Source organism: Neopsephotus bourkii, unplaced genomic scaffold, assembly GCF_033783945.1.
Source record: "Neopsephotus bourkii isolate Nb327-2 ecotype Australia unplaced genomic scaffold, CSIRO-AGI_Nbou_v1 NB_1600, whole genome shotgun sequence".
Lineage (NCBI taxonomy): Eukaryota > Metazoa > Chordata > Aves > Psittaciformes > Psittacidae > Neopsephotus > Neopsephotus bourkii.
In genome coordinates, this window is record NW_026902076.1 from 4,025,831 (window position 1) to 4,043,700 (window position 17,870).

Below are 17,870 nucleotides of genomic sequence, written 5' to 3' on the forward strand. Positions count from 1 at the left end.
GTGGCAGCTGGAGATGCTGAACCCTTTGCAGCTTCAGGCCCACAGTCAGTATGAGCTGCCTGACTTCATGTACTCATGGTAAAAATACTGTGTACGTGACTTAACCAAGCACAGACAATCACTCAGTCCTAGAACAGTAGGGCTAAAAGAAACCTCAGGCGACCTAGTCCATTTTTCCTCAGAGGAAGTATTATATATACTTAGATCATCACTGACATCTGTCCAAATTCTTAAATCCACTTACTTACCAAGTCTGGTTTTCTTTGTTTTTTTCTTTCATACTTAAAAAGGAGTTTGCTAATACCACACATTAATCTCTTAAGTCTCTTCTACCTCAAATGAAGCCAACTTTTTCTTGTTCTGTTTTCAACTGACATTGAGATCAATTGATTACCATTTTCTTTGGAAAACATTTTACTCTTATCATGTCCTTTCCTGCTTGTCTCTTTTCTAGACTAAACAAATGTATTTCCTTCAACTTTTCCATATAGGTCATGCTTTCTAAATCTCTTATCGCTCCTGTTGCTCTTCTCTGGATTCTTTCTCATTTGTCTGTATCTGTCTTAGCGGTGGTGTCCCAGAATGGATAAAACAGTCCAGCCGATGTCTCATCATGTCTATCTGGGTGTCATAGTTCCCGTCTCTGTCTTCTGTGCAAAATAACTATTAAACTTTCCCAGGAATGCCTTTACTTCTTAACTTTATTTTTTAAAATTACAGAATCTCATTATGGACTCATATTCAGCTTGCAACTCCCTGTTACCCTCAGATCTGCCTCTGCAGTGCTGCTAACTAATAGGTTTGCTGTTGGGGTGCATTTGAGCATTGGTGTTTCTTGCTCCAAAGTGTAGTACGATGCATTTCTAATGCATGCCATTTTACTAATGACATGTCAAATATCATTTCTCCAATTTGCTGAGATCATTCTGAATTCTGACTCCTCTCTCCAAAGTCTGGAGGACTCCTCACTACTAGAAATCATCTCAAGGTTTTATCATCATGCTTTGTATTGCACCATCCAAGTATTAAAGAAAATAATAAATATTAATTTGCCAAAGATTCATAAAACGTCTTATAATTCAGTATCATTAATGATAGTCATTGGGCAACGTTGTGACACTGAACTCTAATCCGTGCATCCACTATGGCTGTGTTTTAGCCTTTAGATAACACTTTCTTTTCTTCAAAGACATGAAAGCAGAGATTAATCCATCCCAGTTTCCACCTGAACAGAAATGCCCCTGTGGGCGTTTGCAGATAGAGGTGGAGTATAGCAAAGGACTCACCTCTAGGATTGTTGGCAGGATCTTCAGGCCAACATTCCTTCTCTTAAGCCCAGCTGCGTCATTTATGTTCAGCTTAAGGCTCTCCATTGTCAAAATTTACACATTGTGTAGGTACTTCTGCAAGCACTCTGATTACAGAGAAGGTTGGGTTCCTTCTGCAACATTAAAGATGCTCCAAAAAACCCACTTACTGCCAGCAGCGCAAGACGTCTTGAGCACTCAAGTGTATAAATAAGAGCAAAGGACAGCATTAAGCATATTTTTCACTCAGGGAGCCACCAATTCTTTGTACCTTTCAGGAGGAAGAAAGGGAGACATCCATCAAACTGTCATTACAAATTTGATGCCACAAACCTAAGGTCACGGGGCTGCCAAGAATCTGTAAACCTTTCAAAAGATATGCCTGGTTTTGATATTGAAAATAAAAAAACCCTACAGATTTTTATGGGAACATGCTGATGGGCCAGCACCTAAATGACATTTCTCAACAAGCAGAGAGACTGCACATAAACTGGATAGATGTTCAGTTTTAGAAGGACAGGTTAATTACTTTTTGTACTATGCCTGGGAATGAGTAATGCTTGGCCTGTTATATTTACTGAATAGGAAAATGTGTTTGAGGGTGTTTTGTTTTGTTTTCTAAAGACTGCTGCATCCTGGCTTCTGCCTCCACATGAGCCTGAGTGTGTAGATACCCTTTGTGTAACAATAACTTGATACTACTCAAAATTCTTGGCACTGTGAGCAGGGGAGGGGAATGCAGTAAGAACACCTTAGCAGGTCTGAGGGTAAACTACAGTAGTTTTGGAAGTAGAGGGTAGGGTTTTCAGTGTACGTGTCTCCCTTCCTTGGCATTCGCAGACAATAAGAATACAAGGATTAACATAGTAGACTCCGCTTATTACACTTGGGTGGATAAAGCAATTACCTGTCTATCACGGCTATAGTAAATTGTGCAACAGCATTAACATGGGTGGATACATGGATAAATGCTACTCTGCCACAGAGGGTGCTGATACACAAGATAATCCTTCAAGTCGAACTTGTAAAGACTGTTTTCTTTTGGAGTTTATATCATATTACCCCTGCCAGTGTAGATTGAAATGGCATCTTTTTTATTTGTAACATTTTCAGGTTTCTTCAACCAGCTGAATTTTATTAGTAAGGTTATTTTAGAAATACCCCACTTTAATCAAGTTTAAACAATCTACTTAAAACCTGCAGCATGGATATAAACACTGTAGTCCTATAACACAGCAAAACAGTGTGTTGAAAGATAGAGTGCAAACATGCACACATCCATCTATTGTTGCTCAACTGTTGTTTCTTCCATGCCTGAATTCCCATTTTAACCGCAGCATTCAGCCTGCGATGCGCTCCTGGTTTTGGGGATGTAAAACAAAACCAGAAATGAAAATGCACCTCACTGGTATCTAGAGAGCAGAGCAGAGTAGCATCGGAGAGCTCTTAGTCTAGATTTAAACTGAGTGCCTTAAATCTGGTTTAATGGCTGTGTTTACCTCACCCCCCTTTTCATTCTTACCAAGTAACCAGGTTTCGCAAGCGTTAAGAAAACCATCCCCTCCTGCCAGCTGGAGGGAGACCAGTTCAAGATCTTTTTTCTCTCCCCTCCTCCCCAGCCTCACCCCCTTCATTTGCTATGATCTTTACTGCCCGTTTCTGCACAAGCAACAAAAGCTGGTGAGTTCTTTAAAGGATAGCTATCTTTGAGTGGGGGGGGGGGGGAAATGCCTTACTTCTCAAAGATATTGCTTGGATAGGATGAGGATGATAAAGTCAGACTGAGGAGCTCTTGCACTTTGGTGGGGCAGCCCTCGCTCTCCCTCTTCCCTGCTTCTGTTAAAATAGAGGAGGAGGAGAAAGGGGAGAGCATAACAGATACCAGCATGCAAAGGGAATTAAGGCAGGGACCGAGACTTGCGTGACAGCCTCTGTTTATATGAGTTGTCTTTAATGTCTCTGAGCAGCGATGCCAGCAATGTTTAGCTGTTTTCCTGGCACATGTGCACAGAGATTCCTTTATGTTCATGATGGATGGATGGAAAAGGTGGAGGCAGGGGGTCCCACCTGCTCCCTGCTCAACTCATCTGGTTCGTCCTGGTGTTCATAGGGGATGTTGCTCAGCTTTGCAGAACAAGGTTCAAGATCCAAGTCAGAATTCAAAAGCTTTTCAAAAAGAAAGGAAAAGGAAAAAGCAAAACAGTACAGCAAGGGGAGACCTTGCTCACTTGCTGATGAGCAGAGGCAGTATCATAGCAGAGGGGCAGAGCAGAGTGCAGAGCAGAGAGGCAGGATCCTGCACTGCTGGGGTGAATTGAAGGGTGGGAGTGTACCAGTGCTAAAGCAGCCCCATTCAAGCCCTTTCCTGCTCTGCTTGTCCTTTTTCTCAAAGCACCATTCTGGTTTCATTGATTAAATCTTCTGGGTTTGTTGCTTTAACACAGCTTTCCCTGTGCAGGCTTCTTGGCCAGCTCAGCCCCTGCTAAATGCCCCCCATCAGTCCCTTCTCTGCCCAAGGAGCAGCCCTGCTCCAAGCAAGCATTTTTTGTCTCTCTACATAGAGAAATTTCAGGGGTGAGAGGCTTCTTTGCAGCTGTTTGAGTTTGCTGAAAACCCCCTACCTGTGGGTCTGTCTTTCAGCTGGATGCATGCTTTCCACAGACCCCAGCTGAATTTCAGAAAGCATTGACAGCAGTTCCTGTCCTCAAAGGCTGTGCAATGGTTGGGTTAGGATCATCCCCATGACCATGAAGAGACACAGGTTGCACATCCATGGGATTATTTCCCCTCACTCTTTCCTGGCCCTTCCTCCCTTTGACATGCTGGAAGCTCTGACTTGGTCCCATGCTGGGCAGGCTGCCAGTGGGATGAGCTGAACTGACATTTGCTTTTGCTCCCAGTAAATCAGTGGGAAGATGATCCTCAACACCAGAGATGCTCTACAGGCTTGACTTCTACACTAAGGTTAAAAACTGTCCCTGCCTCTGCTCACCCAGTGTTGAAGCCACAGCTCCCAAGAAGACAGTAACATAACTGGTTCCCCTGAGAGCTGGATCTGGCCCTTTTGGAGCCATACCAGTAGTCTGCAGACCTCTGGGAGAGCAGGGGTCAGGGAGGAAAAGCTCAGTGGGATTTTTGGCAATGGGCCACATTAGAGTCATTGTATAGGAACTGAGCCCATCCACAGCTTATGTTCCTCTGCCTTTATTTGTTTCATTTTCTCTGCAGTAGTTTCAGGTACAGGATTTACCTGCTTTGGGTGAAAACCAAGTCTTTTTTTTTCTTTTTTTTTCTTTTTTTTTCTTTTTTAAGAACAAAAAGAGACAGGATCTTGTTTTCTGCCTGCGTCTGAGTGACTCTTGTTGACACTAGTAGGGCTCTGTGTACAGTTGGGAGAATAAGATCTCCAGTCTAATGCAGACTTGTGCCCTCAGCTATTTAAAACACAAACATGTTTTTTTTTCTTCATTGAGTGAGTTAACTGCAGTTACTGCACCTATGTAGCTCCTTGTTTTATGAACCTTTCCTATGCACAGCCTATGGCCTAATTATGTAATTATGTCTCTTGGGTGGATTATATTTTTCTTCTCATAATTGTGTCTTTACCCAAGAGACTGGAAGGGTTCCAAGCCTTCCCTTTTCCTGGGTAAAAACTGTTTGGCTCTTTTGTGTTTTGGGCTTTTTTTCATGAACTTTGCATTGGGTGCATACGGTAGGACTGGGTGGGGAGAAGCCAGCCTGGGGATGACAGTTTGTCACAAGACAAGGGACACAAAAGGGACCCTTATGATTTGCTTCAGTGATTTTTTTCCTTGCTAAGAGCTGGTGTGTATTTTCCGGGCTTTTGGTGATTTACAGCTCTCTTAATTTTACCTCCAGTGTGTAGATTGACACTGCTTTGGAGTGACATCTTGCTCAGTGTTGTATTGTCTGAAATTTGTAACAGAACAATGAATATTTCTGCCTCATGATGAATGCCTAACATTATTCAGTCCCTGCATAACAGCTGTTAAGTAGCCTTAGGCTCAGATCTCGGCTCCTTTACTTTGGCATACATTTGGCTTCCCTGACTTCAGCTTCACAAGCCTGTAGATAAATTCAAAGTCAAGCTCATATCAGTAACTCCTAGTTAACATGTGATCCACAGGACCAAATGGGATGAAATGCAGGAAGACATCCAAACAGAATCTAAGGAGAATTTCTGATGAAATTCAGAGGACATGTAACCTACCATTTTAGTGGTGCGAGATTGTCTCCTACCATACATACACAGAAGGTTGTAAACTAGGTGATTCTTCTTTCTGCCACCCCTTAGCCTGATGGGAAGTCCCTTTTCAGTAGCGTTATCTTCTTTTCAGTTGCAGCACTGAACCCAGAGCCATAGACAGCCTCAGTTACTGGCCCCTAAGTTCAAAGAATTTATTTGTTTGCCCCTTCCAGCTGTAGTCACCCTATGGAGTGGATGCTCCATGGATTGACTGATGCTGAGTGCACTCATGACATACAGCAAATAGAAACCATGGTGGTATTTCATGTTGGGCCATCGCCCTCCATTCTGCTTGGGATGACCTGGCAAACGTGTTCCCAGAAGAGCCCAGGTTCACTTTCATGACCTTTCTGCCTTCCCTCGGCTCTTTTATGGAGACACCTGACTCCATCGTACTTCTTATTGTTAAGGCAAGAACAAAAAAAGATAGAACTGGGTGATGACTGAAAATAGCTAACCCACTTGAGAGTGATAAAAGCATCTGCTGAAAATCTGGTAACCAGATCTCCTTGGTACCAGAAAAAAACACACACACACACAAAAACTGGTGGGTGGTGTACACGGTACAAAGAAAGGGAGTCCCTGAGTGTCAGCATCTGGCAAAGCCACGTGTAGCATAATCTGATTAGTTTTCAGTTCCACACCCACAAGCTGAAAGATAAAAACACACACCCCTCCTCCCCAAAGGAGGTTAAAATCTTTAAGCATCAACACCACATTTACATTCTGCAAGTCAGCCTCTTCCATGGCCCAATTTACATCTTGACTTCTCCAGAGGAAGAAGTTCAGTGATGAGGGGTGAGCTCACGTCCCTTTCCAGTTACCACATCCAGCACACTCAAGATTGCTTTGCTTTGATCTGAGAGACATTCCTTTGTTTAGTTTAAACTGAAGTGATTAAGCTGGAGATGAAGCCTTCTCACATCTCTTGCCATGCCTGGGATGTGATAATTGAATGTTCACTTCTATGGACCATTTTAACATGTTCTGAGGCTGTCCTGGGCTGGCTGAAGCAGCAGTACAGACACTGGCTGGATGGCTGCAATTTGCACTGACCTTACTGCACTTTCTCAGTACTGTTTTCTGGTTTGGTTCACGTAAAATGGCCAAAACTGGTACTAGAGTGGATTAATGGCAATGTTTTATGTCTCCAGAAACTAAGACTCTGGTTGGTGTTCGGCTTGAAATAGCTGAGTAGCAGTGAGAGACTAGAATGTTGCTTGTCATTTTACAGCAAATAATAGATTTCTAATATCTAACATATTTTGTACTATGACCACAGACAAATCAGAACAGCTTGTATAGCTTCTGTCTATTCATTCTTAATTTTTCTCTTTCCATCTCCTTGCCTGAGACCTGATCAATACCAGTGGCTGCTGGGTCCCATCCTTATTCAGTGACTCCTGGGACAGCCTCAATCTTTTTCACTACATTTCACATCCAAGACTTCCTATGTCTGTTACCATTTTGTCTCTTTCCAAGCCCAATTCATTCCACAAAGTCATCTTTGTAACAGAGCAGCCTGCACTAAATGAGTGTTGTAGGGATTGGGATACCTGCAACAGCATTTTATTCTGTTCTTTATGTAGCTTTTATATTGCATTTTAATGTACTCACTGCTGCAGCAGATCACAGATTCTCCCTGAGCTATCCACACTTGCTACCCTAATCTTTTTTCCTGAAATAAAATTACGCCTTGTGATGGAGACCAAGGATATAGCTTTTCTTAGTGCACTCCCCTGGGATCAGGAATTTCTCTGTCAACGGGTGCATATATCAATGAAAGATGAAAAGCAGCTTGTGGAATGAGTTTTAAACATGTATCACATATTTCATTGCTGCTGCTTATGTGCTACTCAGAAGGCGTTTTTAGAGAGTTTTCAGCCCATACCTCATGGCTGCTCTGTATTTAATAGGATTTTTTTGCTTTTTCTGCACAGGAATCAGGGCAAGAGATTTATTTAAGTTTCCCATGCTGTTTTGTGAGCACCTCCTGAATACGAAGGTTTTGTTGAGTTTCCTGCTTCCTTTCAATGTGAGAACGTCTTAGCTTATATGAAAGCATAGTAACCCATAACGTGCAAAGCTGTAATCTCATCTCACTGGGACATTTCACTGGGGGAGCGTGCCTCCTTCTGTGGATCTCTTTGCCACAACATGACTCGGTGTTAGAGCCCTAAATTTTAAGTGTCCAGAAGGGGAAGGCAAGTCTGCCTTCAGCCCCTTGCTGGTTTCTGGGGACTTGCAGTTCCATTGATGCCTGGGGTCTTCCAGATGTGCATATAGTTCTTTCCCTAGATTTTTATTTGGGGAGGAGGTGGCAACACCCAAACCCACACATCTCCAGATCATTTAAATTCAACCAGATGTGGGAATCTCTCTTCTTATTTATTTTTTTGTGCCCTCTTTTTTTTTCTTTTCTTTTTTTCCCCTTTTTTCCCCCACCTGTTTATACTGAAGTGCACTGCTACCTTGCTGAGTTTGGACTTTCTGTGATAGACCTAGTTCATTATAGTAATAATACATAAAATTAAATATAAGCTCTTCTCTAGCAAAGGTATGCAGAAGCAGACAGAGTGTGATGAAAACAAAGCTGGGGGTTATCACGCAGAGGTTAGTACAGTAGTGGTGACCTATATAATAAGTGTTAACTGAGTTATCTGAAGTCAGTAAAAATAGCTTGTGTATCATTTTGATAGTGATTCTTTAGCAAAAAGGGTACTCTATGAATATAGTGCAGGAATTTCCTATGAAAACAGAAGATAAAATTCACTCTGGGGGTAGCTTCATTCCCAGATAAAGTCAGCCCTGGTGTGTGAGGCCAGAGATAGGCTAATCATGTTTGCCTTCTTTTGAGCCCTCTTGAATTTGCCAAAATATTATTAGGAATTACTAGAAAGGAAAAGGGGAGAGGAAGGAGATGCTTTTGAAAAACAGAGTGGAAAATATGAGTGGCAAAGGAAAAATCAAATACATAAAAATTGGAGGAAAAGAAGATGGAGAAGGAAAATCCCAAGAGAGTACTGACTGCATGTGTTTGTGAAAGTTGTTTCTTCAGATTTAGCAGCACCCAGCTTGTACAAGTTGTAATTTAAATAGATTGAAAAGATAATGCTAAAGACTACCAGGTTAGATGTTATCCTGTTAATTAAGCTGCCTTCACAGAGTTTTTACAAGCCCACCAAAAATCATTCCTGATTTACAGTGATTGATACCTCCTGCAGGGAGAAGTAGCCACCCATGTGACCTGTAATACAGAGCAGCACCTTCTCCTTAAGGAGAAAGCTCCCGCCTACCCCCGTACTTTTAGACTGAGTCATCCTGGGGGAGAAAAATCATACTTCAAAGTGCAAAATAATGGGTCAGCTAATTAATTTTTTAAAATTGCCATAGAAGTTTCTCTGAAATTAAATTCCATCCAGTTTCTTCTCATCTCCCATCCCGAATCTTTCACTTCTCTATCTAGAACCATGATTTCTGAGAATGCAGTTTGGATTTAGCTGTTTAGTACTGACATCACTTTGCCTACATGTCCTGTAAGCACCATGGTCCCAGTTGGATGATGTGAATCCATGTAGTTCTGTGCTGTGGTGACAGGTACCATAAAAAGAGATTTCTTAAAAAAGTGGCAGTCTGATTGTTCAATCTCAAGACTCAGTCTCTATTCAGGCCTCATTTATGCTTTTAAAATACATTAACCAGTGCCAGAAATTAGTCTCTGGCCCTAAGACCTATGGGACAATCTGACCATGCCTTGCAAAGCTAAACTCTCATAGCCTCCAGACAGATGGCTGTGTTCACACTGCTGAGTGACAGTGTGGATTATCTCAAGCCACTGGGGATCATTAGAAAGGGTTCAAGCCCATACCCTACCAGAGACCCTTCTTATTGTTAAAAGCATAAAAATATCCTACCCAGTTATTGCTTATGGCTGTGCCCCAGCACTACAGGGATGGGGGCAGATATGGTTCTGGGTTGCAATCAGGGGCTTGGGCCCCTGTTTCAGCTTTGCCAAAGGCTTTTTATGTGACCTTGGTTGGTAACTTAGGGTAAGATTCATTCCATTTAATGTTGACTAATGGTGAGGGTGTCTAATTAAACTAGTCATGTGTGTTCCCTCTCTGATCAGAGAAGGAAGGGAAAGCAAATTCAGAAGGTGAATCACTGCATTTTAAGACTGGTGTCAGACAAATGAGATTAATTGCCCTCTGGAAGTAGCTATTTCTTTCCATTAACTATAGAGGAAGTCTACATTAGAAGAGTTTAGACTAGATGCCTGATTTATGAATGGCTAAAGTTAAGTAAAATTAGTCCTCACCTTAATCTTTATGCATGCATGTTTCTTTATATGTTGAATGATAGAAATAACACCTTCTGTGCCTCACATTCCAAGGTGCCATTGGGCCAGAAGCATTCTGTAAGTACTTTGGAAAAAAATTAAACCCAGGAACAAAAATACAACAGGGAGAAAAGCCTTTACTCTTGAAACATCTCTGTGATGATATGAACTGTGCCACTTGGGACATCCTGTTGCTTCAGCCATTTTTCCCCTTTACATGTTGGCAACTGAGCACCCACAACTGAGTGTTCCCAGTGTGGCAGTGAGACATGAGGCAGTTAGCCTGTTTTGCAAAAGAGAAGTAGGAGCACTGAGGAGGGTTGACCAAGCAAGGGAGTGCAGGACCCCAGTCTTGGTGAGCAGCTCTGAAGGTTTTCCTTGCAATACTGCTTTTCTCAAATGACAGTGACTGTTTATTTTGTAGAGGAATGAAAGCTAATGACTAACTGTGACACAGTTAAGGAGAAGAAAAGTAAGGGGAGAAAAAAAGCTTGCATTTTCATAGCAAAACAAATCCACAACATATAAACCAAGCATGGAATAACTGTGCCAGCTGATAACTAGTACTTACTTATGTGGCATGCTTTTGGAAAAGAAAATTTGCCCCTTTAACTACCTACTGTAGTTAAAGGAGGGAAAAAAAAAAAAAAAAAGACAAAACCAGACCTTGTGTGGGTGCCCTAGTAAGTGCTTATTCTGATTCAGATTGCAACATGTTACAATCGTTTATGGACACAGCTGTGATCAATAAGGCTTTCACCAGCACAGCCATGACCCAACACGATTCCTCCCACCAATGTCACTGTGTTATTGGGGGTAGCTGAGATACCTGTAAGTCCGTTAAGCCTAATAACAGGTCCTTAGAAGCCACTTTGGGTTTTTTGGGGGTGTGTTAAATTACTAAATCTTGTCATTAACGCTTTTATTTTATGATTTGCTATTTCCAGGGCACAGACAGAAGCTTGATGACTCTAAACCTAGTTTGTTCTCTGAACGCCTCAGTGATTTAGGGCGCATTCCTCATCCCAGTATGAGAGTAGGGGTCCCGACCCAGAGCCCACGGCCCTCTCTGAACTCTGCACCAAGTCCTTTTAATCCACAAGGACAGAGTCAGATTACAGGTAAGAGACAGAACCATAGGTTTGACTTGCTCAGGAAACAGTAGTAATTGCTTATGGATATTTGTGTCTCAACTGTAGTAAAAGAGGCTGTTACAGAGTGAGAGATGTGCTCCAAGCAAAGCTAGGTGGAAAGTGGATTTTTTCTGTAGTGTTTGAAGCTGAAAATGTCTTTCATTCTTTATCTTTTTGCCATAAATTAGAGTAATCAAAAGTAGTCAATCTGGATAAATTGAGGAGGAATCTGGTGAAATTCTAACTAACTGCCACATTGCTCTGTCTTCTACTCGGTGTGTGTGGTACTACATATTAGTGTGTAATAGAATGAAGGTTTTTATTCAGCCTTTTTATTTTGCACTCGTGTTGAGGGAAGCAACCAGCATTTAATGGTCCTTCTATTGGAATAATAACACAGTCTTCTTACATGGTGGTTTCCTTCCAGCACCAGTGCTGACCACTGTTACAATAAATGAACTGGGTTATGGAGAAATCTCCAAAGTTTGCTTGTGAGGGTTGCATGCAACATTTATGATTGCATGCTGAGAGAGAGATTTCATTGTGCTGAGAGAAATCATAAAGTACCATGTGTCACAGATTATAAGACTGAAATAAGATGTTTAACTGCGGCTATGCCAGAAGTTTACAACAAAACTGTGAAGCCTACAAAATACACTGATTTTGCTTTTTTTTTTTTTTTCCTAAATTCAGAGCTGGATAAATTTTTCAAAAGAGTTTCAAAGCGATCTCTACCTAATTTTGGCCATTTCTACATATTTGCTGGCATTTGTGTCTATGCCGGATGTGAAGAGGTGTTGCCTCTGACCAATTCACTTGCTAGAACTGTTGGAGAGCTTCACCTAGATGCCATTCCGCCAATAAAACCTTTGGCTCAATTTACTAGGCTCATTTAAAACTCAGTTTTGCTGCTGTAGTTGCGTCTGCACCTGGAGTCCTTTGCCAATACCAGTATTCCTTTACTGGTAAAGCACTCCTGGTATAGACATAGTCTTTGAGTCAACCAGGGAAGATTTCTGGTTTCATGTTTCAAGTGGTTTTGACATGATACCAGCTGAAACTTAGCGGTTTTAACAAAGTGTTGTGGCTTTCTTCTTCTTTCTTTTTCTTTTTCTTTTTTTTTAAGTTCAACTGGTTTATTAATTTGCAGTAAGAAAGAGAAGTAGGTGGGTTAATTTGAACCCAAAGCACTCGGAGAACTGAAAAGAAAAAATTGTTCCCATGAGCTGTGGCAAAGTTCTCCCAGATCTAGAAGTCTACCTTTAGCCAGTGTAAAATATTTGTAACACATTAAATATGTCTATAGTACCCGTTGCATGCTACTTGCTGCCCACCAGCTTCCTGGAGCAGGTTTTTTGCCTGGGCTTAGTGTTCTGTTCATTGGACATAAGAAGTCAGGGCTCTTGTGCATATCATTTTCTGGGTAAGAACTGTCAGACTAAAGCCCAGTATTTTTTCTAACCTATTGTCTTCTGTCTGGTGGTGTTTGTTGACACAATTCCTGAGAAAGCAGGGGGGAAATCCAGTGATATAATCAGCTTTTTTTTCCCCTTCTGCCTTGTGCCTCCATAGTTTACCTATTGTGCAACACAATATCTAGGAATGAAGGAGGGTGAAATTCTTTCTGACCCCATCTGGTGATCAGTTTATGCCCTGAAGCACGAGAACTGAGATCCCCTTGTAATTTTCTTCCTTGCTAAGTGTAACCTCATATGCTGCTCTCATTCACATAAATGCCTCCTGTAGAAAATGTTCTGCTGGGTTTGATTAATAGGGTATTTCTCTGCCTCATTATGAATCAGCAGCAGCATTTACAGATCCAGGAGGTGAAAACTTCAGATGAGTTTTAAATAAGCCTGAATGAAAACAAAGCTGTGTGGCATTTGCTGTCTTTTCTTCAAACTTAAGAGTTCAAAGTGCCAGCTGAGACTTCATCAAGACATGGAAGATGCGTTGCTGGTTGAGCAGAGGAAAGGAAGCTTAACCGAGGAAGGCAGGCTGACTTTTCTGTCTATTGTGAATTATGTGCTTCTCTTGCTGCATAAACTCATGGTCATGGGGTACTTTAGAGTCCCAAATGACTTTCATTTCTCAAAAGCTGTGAGGACTCGTTTTCTTAGTAAGGCTTGCAGTGCAGAAGTGGTCTAAAACAGTATTTGCCGTGTTATTCCCCACTCTTGTCTCCTCCTCAATTTAGAACAGGCAAACACCCAGCCCTCAAAGGCTACTCTTAGTTTTCTGGTAGCCCTCCCATTTAATAAGGTGATTAGTGTGGCATGTTACATCAGTGTGAGCTCTGTGAATTGTGCTGGCTTCCCCACAAGGCTTTTTGGTGCTCTTCAGGACGTTGATTGTAATCTGTAAAGCTCAACATGCTTTGATGTTCCACCAAAGTGCTGGGATGCGTTTTGTGGACAGTCCCTCCGAGTTCTTCTGGAATGAATGGATGCTCATTGCCACACAAACCATGCCAACAAGAGACAAAGTTGATGCCACAGACGAGAAACCTCTTTGATCAAGTGTTAAGTGGCCATGAAGAATTGCTAAACATCCGCCCGGTGTGATGGTAGGGAGTAAGTTGTTTGGGCTGTCCACCTCCACCAGTTTCCTTGTTGTGGTGCAGTATTCAGTGAGAATACCGCTGCCTTCTTAACATGGTCACTGTGCTGGTGTGGCTGGGGTATGTACTAAAAGGAGAATAGACCCTTGTCTGAAAAACAGGATTTTTTTTATTACCTTTATAGGAATTAAGCAAGCATTCCTCTAGAAATACCTTTGTTTCTTAATCTTTTTACCTAGTAGTTTAGGGAAAATAATTAATTCCTAATAACTTTAACAGTAAATACTGGTTTCCTACGACATATAATTGCTAGTAAGCACATAAACTGTTTTTGTTTCATTCCACTTGAGGTCTTGCATAGCTATCGCATGATTAAACAGAAATAATATTGAAAGGCTGTCTGGCCCACACCTGAGTCTGAAAGAACTCAGCACTTCAGGGGTCACTCTTATATTTCTTTTCTGTGTCTAGGTTGAGTTTATTTTCCTAGAGTATCAGAGTACAGGTTGCACAAATCACATCAAGTCACAGGACCGGCTGTGGCAGTGTAAGGCACAGTTGCCCTCATTCAACATGGCATTTTAACTAGGATTCTGCAAAAGCAGCATTGAAGGATGATTAAAAAACAAATCATCCAATAAGCAGATGCCTTTGCTGAAGCAATGCAGGTTCAATTTGAACCCTGCTTGCTGCCCATAAATCAGAAATCCTGTCTGTTTGCATCTGGGTACTGGTATATTTTCCTGTTTTATTTTTCTCCCCTTTCCCTAACAACGCTCGCACAACTTGCTCGTGTATCCGATTACATTCCCATTCAGACAGTGAGCTGTTGCATCAGTGTTGCAGTATAAAGCAAGGAAAACTTTTTTGTAAAATGCAAACAGTGAGGGTTAGCTGCTATCAGCCAGGAAAAGCCACGGCACGAGGACCCCGGCAGCTGTGCTGCGGGGACTATAAAGTGGGAGTTAAGTGAGGTTTCATGCTCCATCACCACTGTGGCACCATCTGATCTATAGGCAACCTGTGACTTTCATCACTGAAATAACAACACTCAGAAGCAGGTCACGTTAAATGTTGGGCTTTTGCTTTTTCCTCCTTCTCTCCCCATCACTTCAGGGATGTTATGCTCATCATTTTTAGGGTTATAGGAAGCAGACTGAAAGGCTTCAGAGCTGGATTACCTGGAAGTTAGTGAGGGGACTCATCTGTCCTCCAAGGCCATGAACTGCAGGACAGGTTTGAAACAGAACTGTGTAGCTGTGATTAGACCAGCACTATGCAAGTGTCCTGCCAGGGTTTGACTGTGTTTTACCTGGGACTAGCAGCACTCTGAAGCACACATGGGTTTGTAGCTGGTGTACATCCATTTGAGAGACGTCAGAAAAAGTACACGGTTGCTTGGAACAGATAATTCAGAATTAGCACAAGTAATGAGCTTATAGGGTACAGTTCACAGTAACGTGGAATAAAAGCTGTGAGGCTCATCAGATGAAGTGGTGAATTTGGGATTTCTGCTGCCATGAACACAGGGGTGGCTGCAGTCTGCAGTATTTTATGTAAATTAATTGCATCCTTCAGGCGACTGGTGAGTTGCCATTGTGAGCCTCCATTTGGTAAAGCATGTGTCTCTCCTATTAAAATACTCTTTTAACTTTAGTTTTTCCTTGTCCTTTACAATTTAGTTGCCCTACTAGCATGACTTGTTCAGTAGTTTGTTTTTTGTCTGTCTTCTAGAAATGTGACCCTTGGGGAGGTGGGAGTAGAAATGGTTGTAGAGGTTCTTCAGCCCAAAATCTGGTCTCAGTTATGCTTCTGTACATTGGCTTCATGTAGCTCCATTGGATTTGTCTTTGTGGATTGAACTGGACAATTCAGATCAAGCCCTAGGCTTAATCTGAATCTGGTCTCAATTATGCTTCTGTACATTGGGGTATATCTTCATTGGATTTGTCTTCATGGACTGAACTGGGCAATTCAAATCAAGCCCTGGGCTTTTAAAGATACGTAATAAATAGTCCAAGTAGAAAGCTGCATTTTGTTGTTGTTTTGCTGGGGGTTGGGGGATGTTACAGCAGTAGTTGGATGCGCGTGCAGAAAGACATTGTGGCTTTGTTAACATCAGAAGTGAGGATACTTGCTTCAAGTGTTTACCGAAGATGACTCCAGACAGCTTGTTTTTCAGTACTGCAGTAACGCTAATACAAGCAGCAGCAGCAACAGCCAGTTCTAGAGCTGATGGCTGGATTTAAATGAGAGTGGTTTTGCAGAGTGCGTGCATGCATGTGACGTTGGGGTGTTACAGCCGAGGAACTCTGGGCCTGTGATCGTGCTCTGATCTTCCCACAGCTTGGGAAATGGGAAATTGATTTATGTTCTTACAGTAAATCTGTTTGCTTCATAATCCAGTGCTAAAGTAGTGGAAAAACTCATTCTTCAGGGCTGTTTATGGTTTTTTTCTTCTCTTCATTGACAGTCAGAACATTTGCATTGAAGGAAGTCACATTGCTGTAGAGCCAATGTCATTGGTGGTAGAACTGGTCACTGGGTCTTTTTTCATTCTTTATCTTTTTTTTTGTTTTTTAGTTTCATACAGTGCATCCCATCTTAGACTGATTTTTAAAACCACTTGTCTGTTGTGCATTGATGCAGTCAGTCCCAGACTAAAAGGGTCAAACCATGTCTATCTCCCACCTTGCAATAAGTATTTCCTGCTTCACCAAGGTTTACCTGGAAGCTGAAACAGGACTGAGCTGTGCGTGAATTAGTTTAGACCTCACCCCACTGGCTTGTTTCAGCCGAGCTGTGCACAGGCTCTCTCAGCATACACATGATATGCCCTGTTGTGAACAAATATGCTGAAAGCCGCACTTTTCTTCACACCCACACAGGCATAACAGAAATGTTTACAAAAGGAGGACTGCTCTTAGGAATCTCTCCAAAAGTTTCAAGTGCAAATGCCAACTCAAAGTGGCTCTCTGCCTCCTTTAGCTGCTGTTAAATGCACTGCTAGCCCTTCCCCATGGCTGCTGTATGGGAAGATGGCGGGCTTTCTCCCTGGTTGTTTGCTGTATATTTATATTATCATTTTCCTTTGTTTTGGAGGGATTCCTTTAGGGAGGAATCCACATTTGCTTTGCTTCAGAGCTTTAAGGTTTCTCATCTGCCCTGGGTTTTTTGCAATTAGGAAGATGTGCTGTGCCTGCAGAGCATGTGGTGGTGTGGATGATGGTACAAAGCTCCTGCCCTACAGGGACTCGGTGGACATGCATAGTCCCAGCAGCTAGAGCAAATGGAGAAGCTGGTCTCTGGTGTAGGAGGCCAAGGAAAACCTCTTACAGGTCTTCTCATGGGCTCTTCCCCACTGGTACACGCTAAACAGTCACTGCACCCCTTCCATGCCTTGGAGGTGACCTTCCTAAAGACACTATGGTGTTTCCTTCAGAAGTGTCTGTATGCATCTGTCCTGGAAGTGCTGTTCTGGCATCTGGAACTTCCCTGTGGTACCCCCAGCACCTTCCTCTTCCCCAGGAGGTTTGGTTTGGTGGCATGCAGGACTCGAAGAGATGGGCTTGGTTGGGCCTCAGCAGCCAAAGTCTGCTCCAGCAGCATTGCAAGGTACATCTGTTGGTGGGACCAAAGGGTGCCACGTGGGACCCAGCTGCATGTCCGCCTTCAGGGACTAGACAGAGCAGCTTTAAACTCTGCCTCAAGACATTTTATTCTGGGGATTGAGCATTGCTGCTGAGTGGGGACATTTGCCCTGTGGGCTAGCGATCACCTTTGGCTTGGCAAGACGAGCGTGTTTCGCTGTTCTCTTCCCTCATGTCCATGCAAACCTTGGCCGCTATCAGTCAGCAGAGGCTGGCTTTAGGGCATTTATTCCAGGGTCTGGTGAAACTTGTATCTTCACTTTCTGGTTTCCTAACGGGCCAGAGATGACTCCTGAAGCCAGTCATCCCCAGGCCAAAATTCCCCACCCTGCCTCAACCATGACCTCAGCCATGCCTTGGTGTGGTGGAATCTCAGTAACCCTCCAGCCTGAGGTACTGTGATCTTCTCCTCAGTCACTGAGTTCTCATGCATCATCTGGTGTTTGATTTGGGTGAGGATTTTCCTCTGTATTATTTCCTATTCTGTGATTCCTATTCCATGATTTAATTTCCCTGGAGCTAAGTTGCTTACACTCTGGTTTCAGAGGGGTTGAAGTCTGCAGCTGAGTATCTGGGTTGGAAGCTTCCAGCCAAGATAAGTGCTCCATTTAGTG

General features: G+C 42.6%; 1 protein-coding gene across 5 annotated transcripts in view; it reads left to right on the top strand.

Moving 5' to 3' along the window:
• RUNX2 (RUNX family transcription factor 2) overlaps window positions 1-17,870 on the top strand; it is a 160,839-nt gene that overhangs the window by 41,687 nt on the left and 101,282 nt on the right. For 2 of the 5 annotated variants that reach the window (XM_061372264.1, XM_061372266.1), the window contains exon 4: window positions 10,861-11,034. The exons of the other annotated variants lie outside the window; for them this stretch is intronic. In XM_061372264.1, the coding sequence (XP_061228248.1) occupies window positions 10,861-11,034 (174 nt within the window). The remainder of the gene's footprint in view (window positions 1-10,860; window positions 11,035-17,870) is intronic. 5 annotated transcript variants of the gene reach the window in all.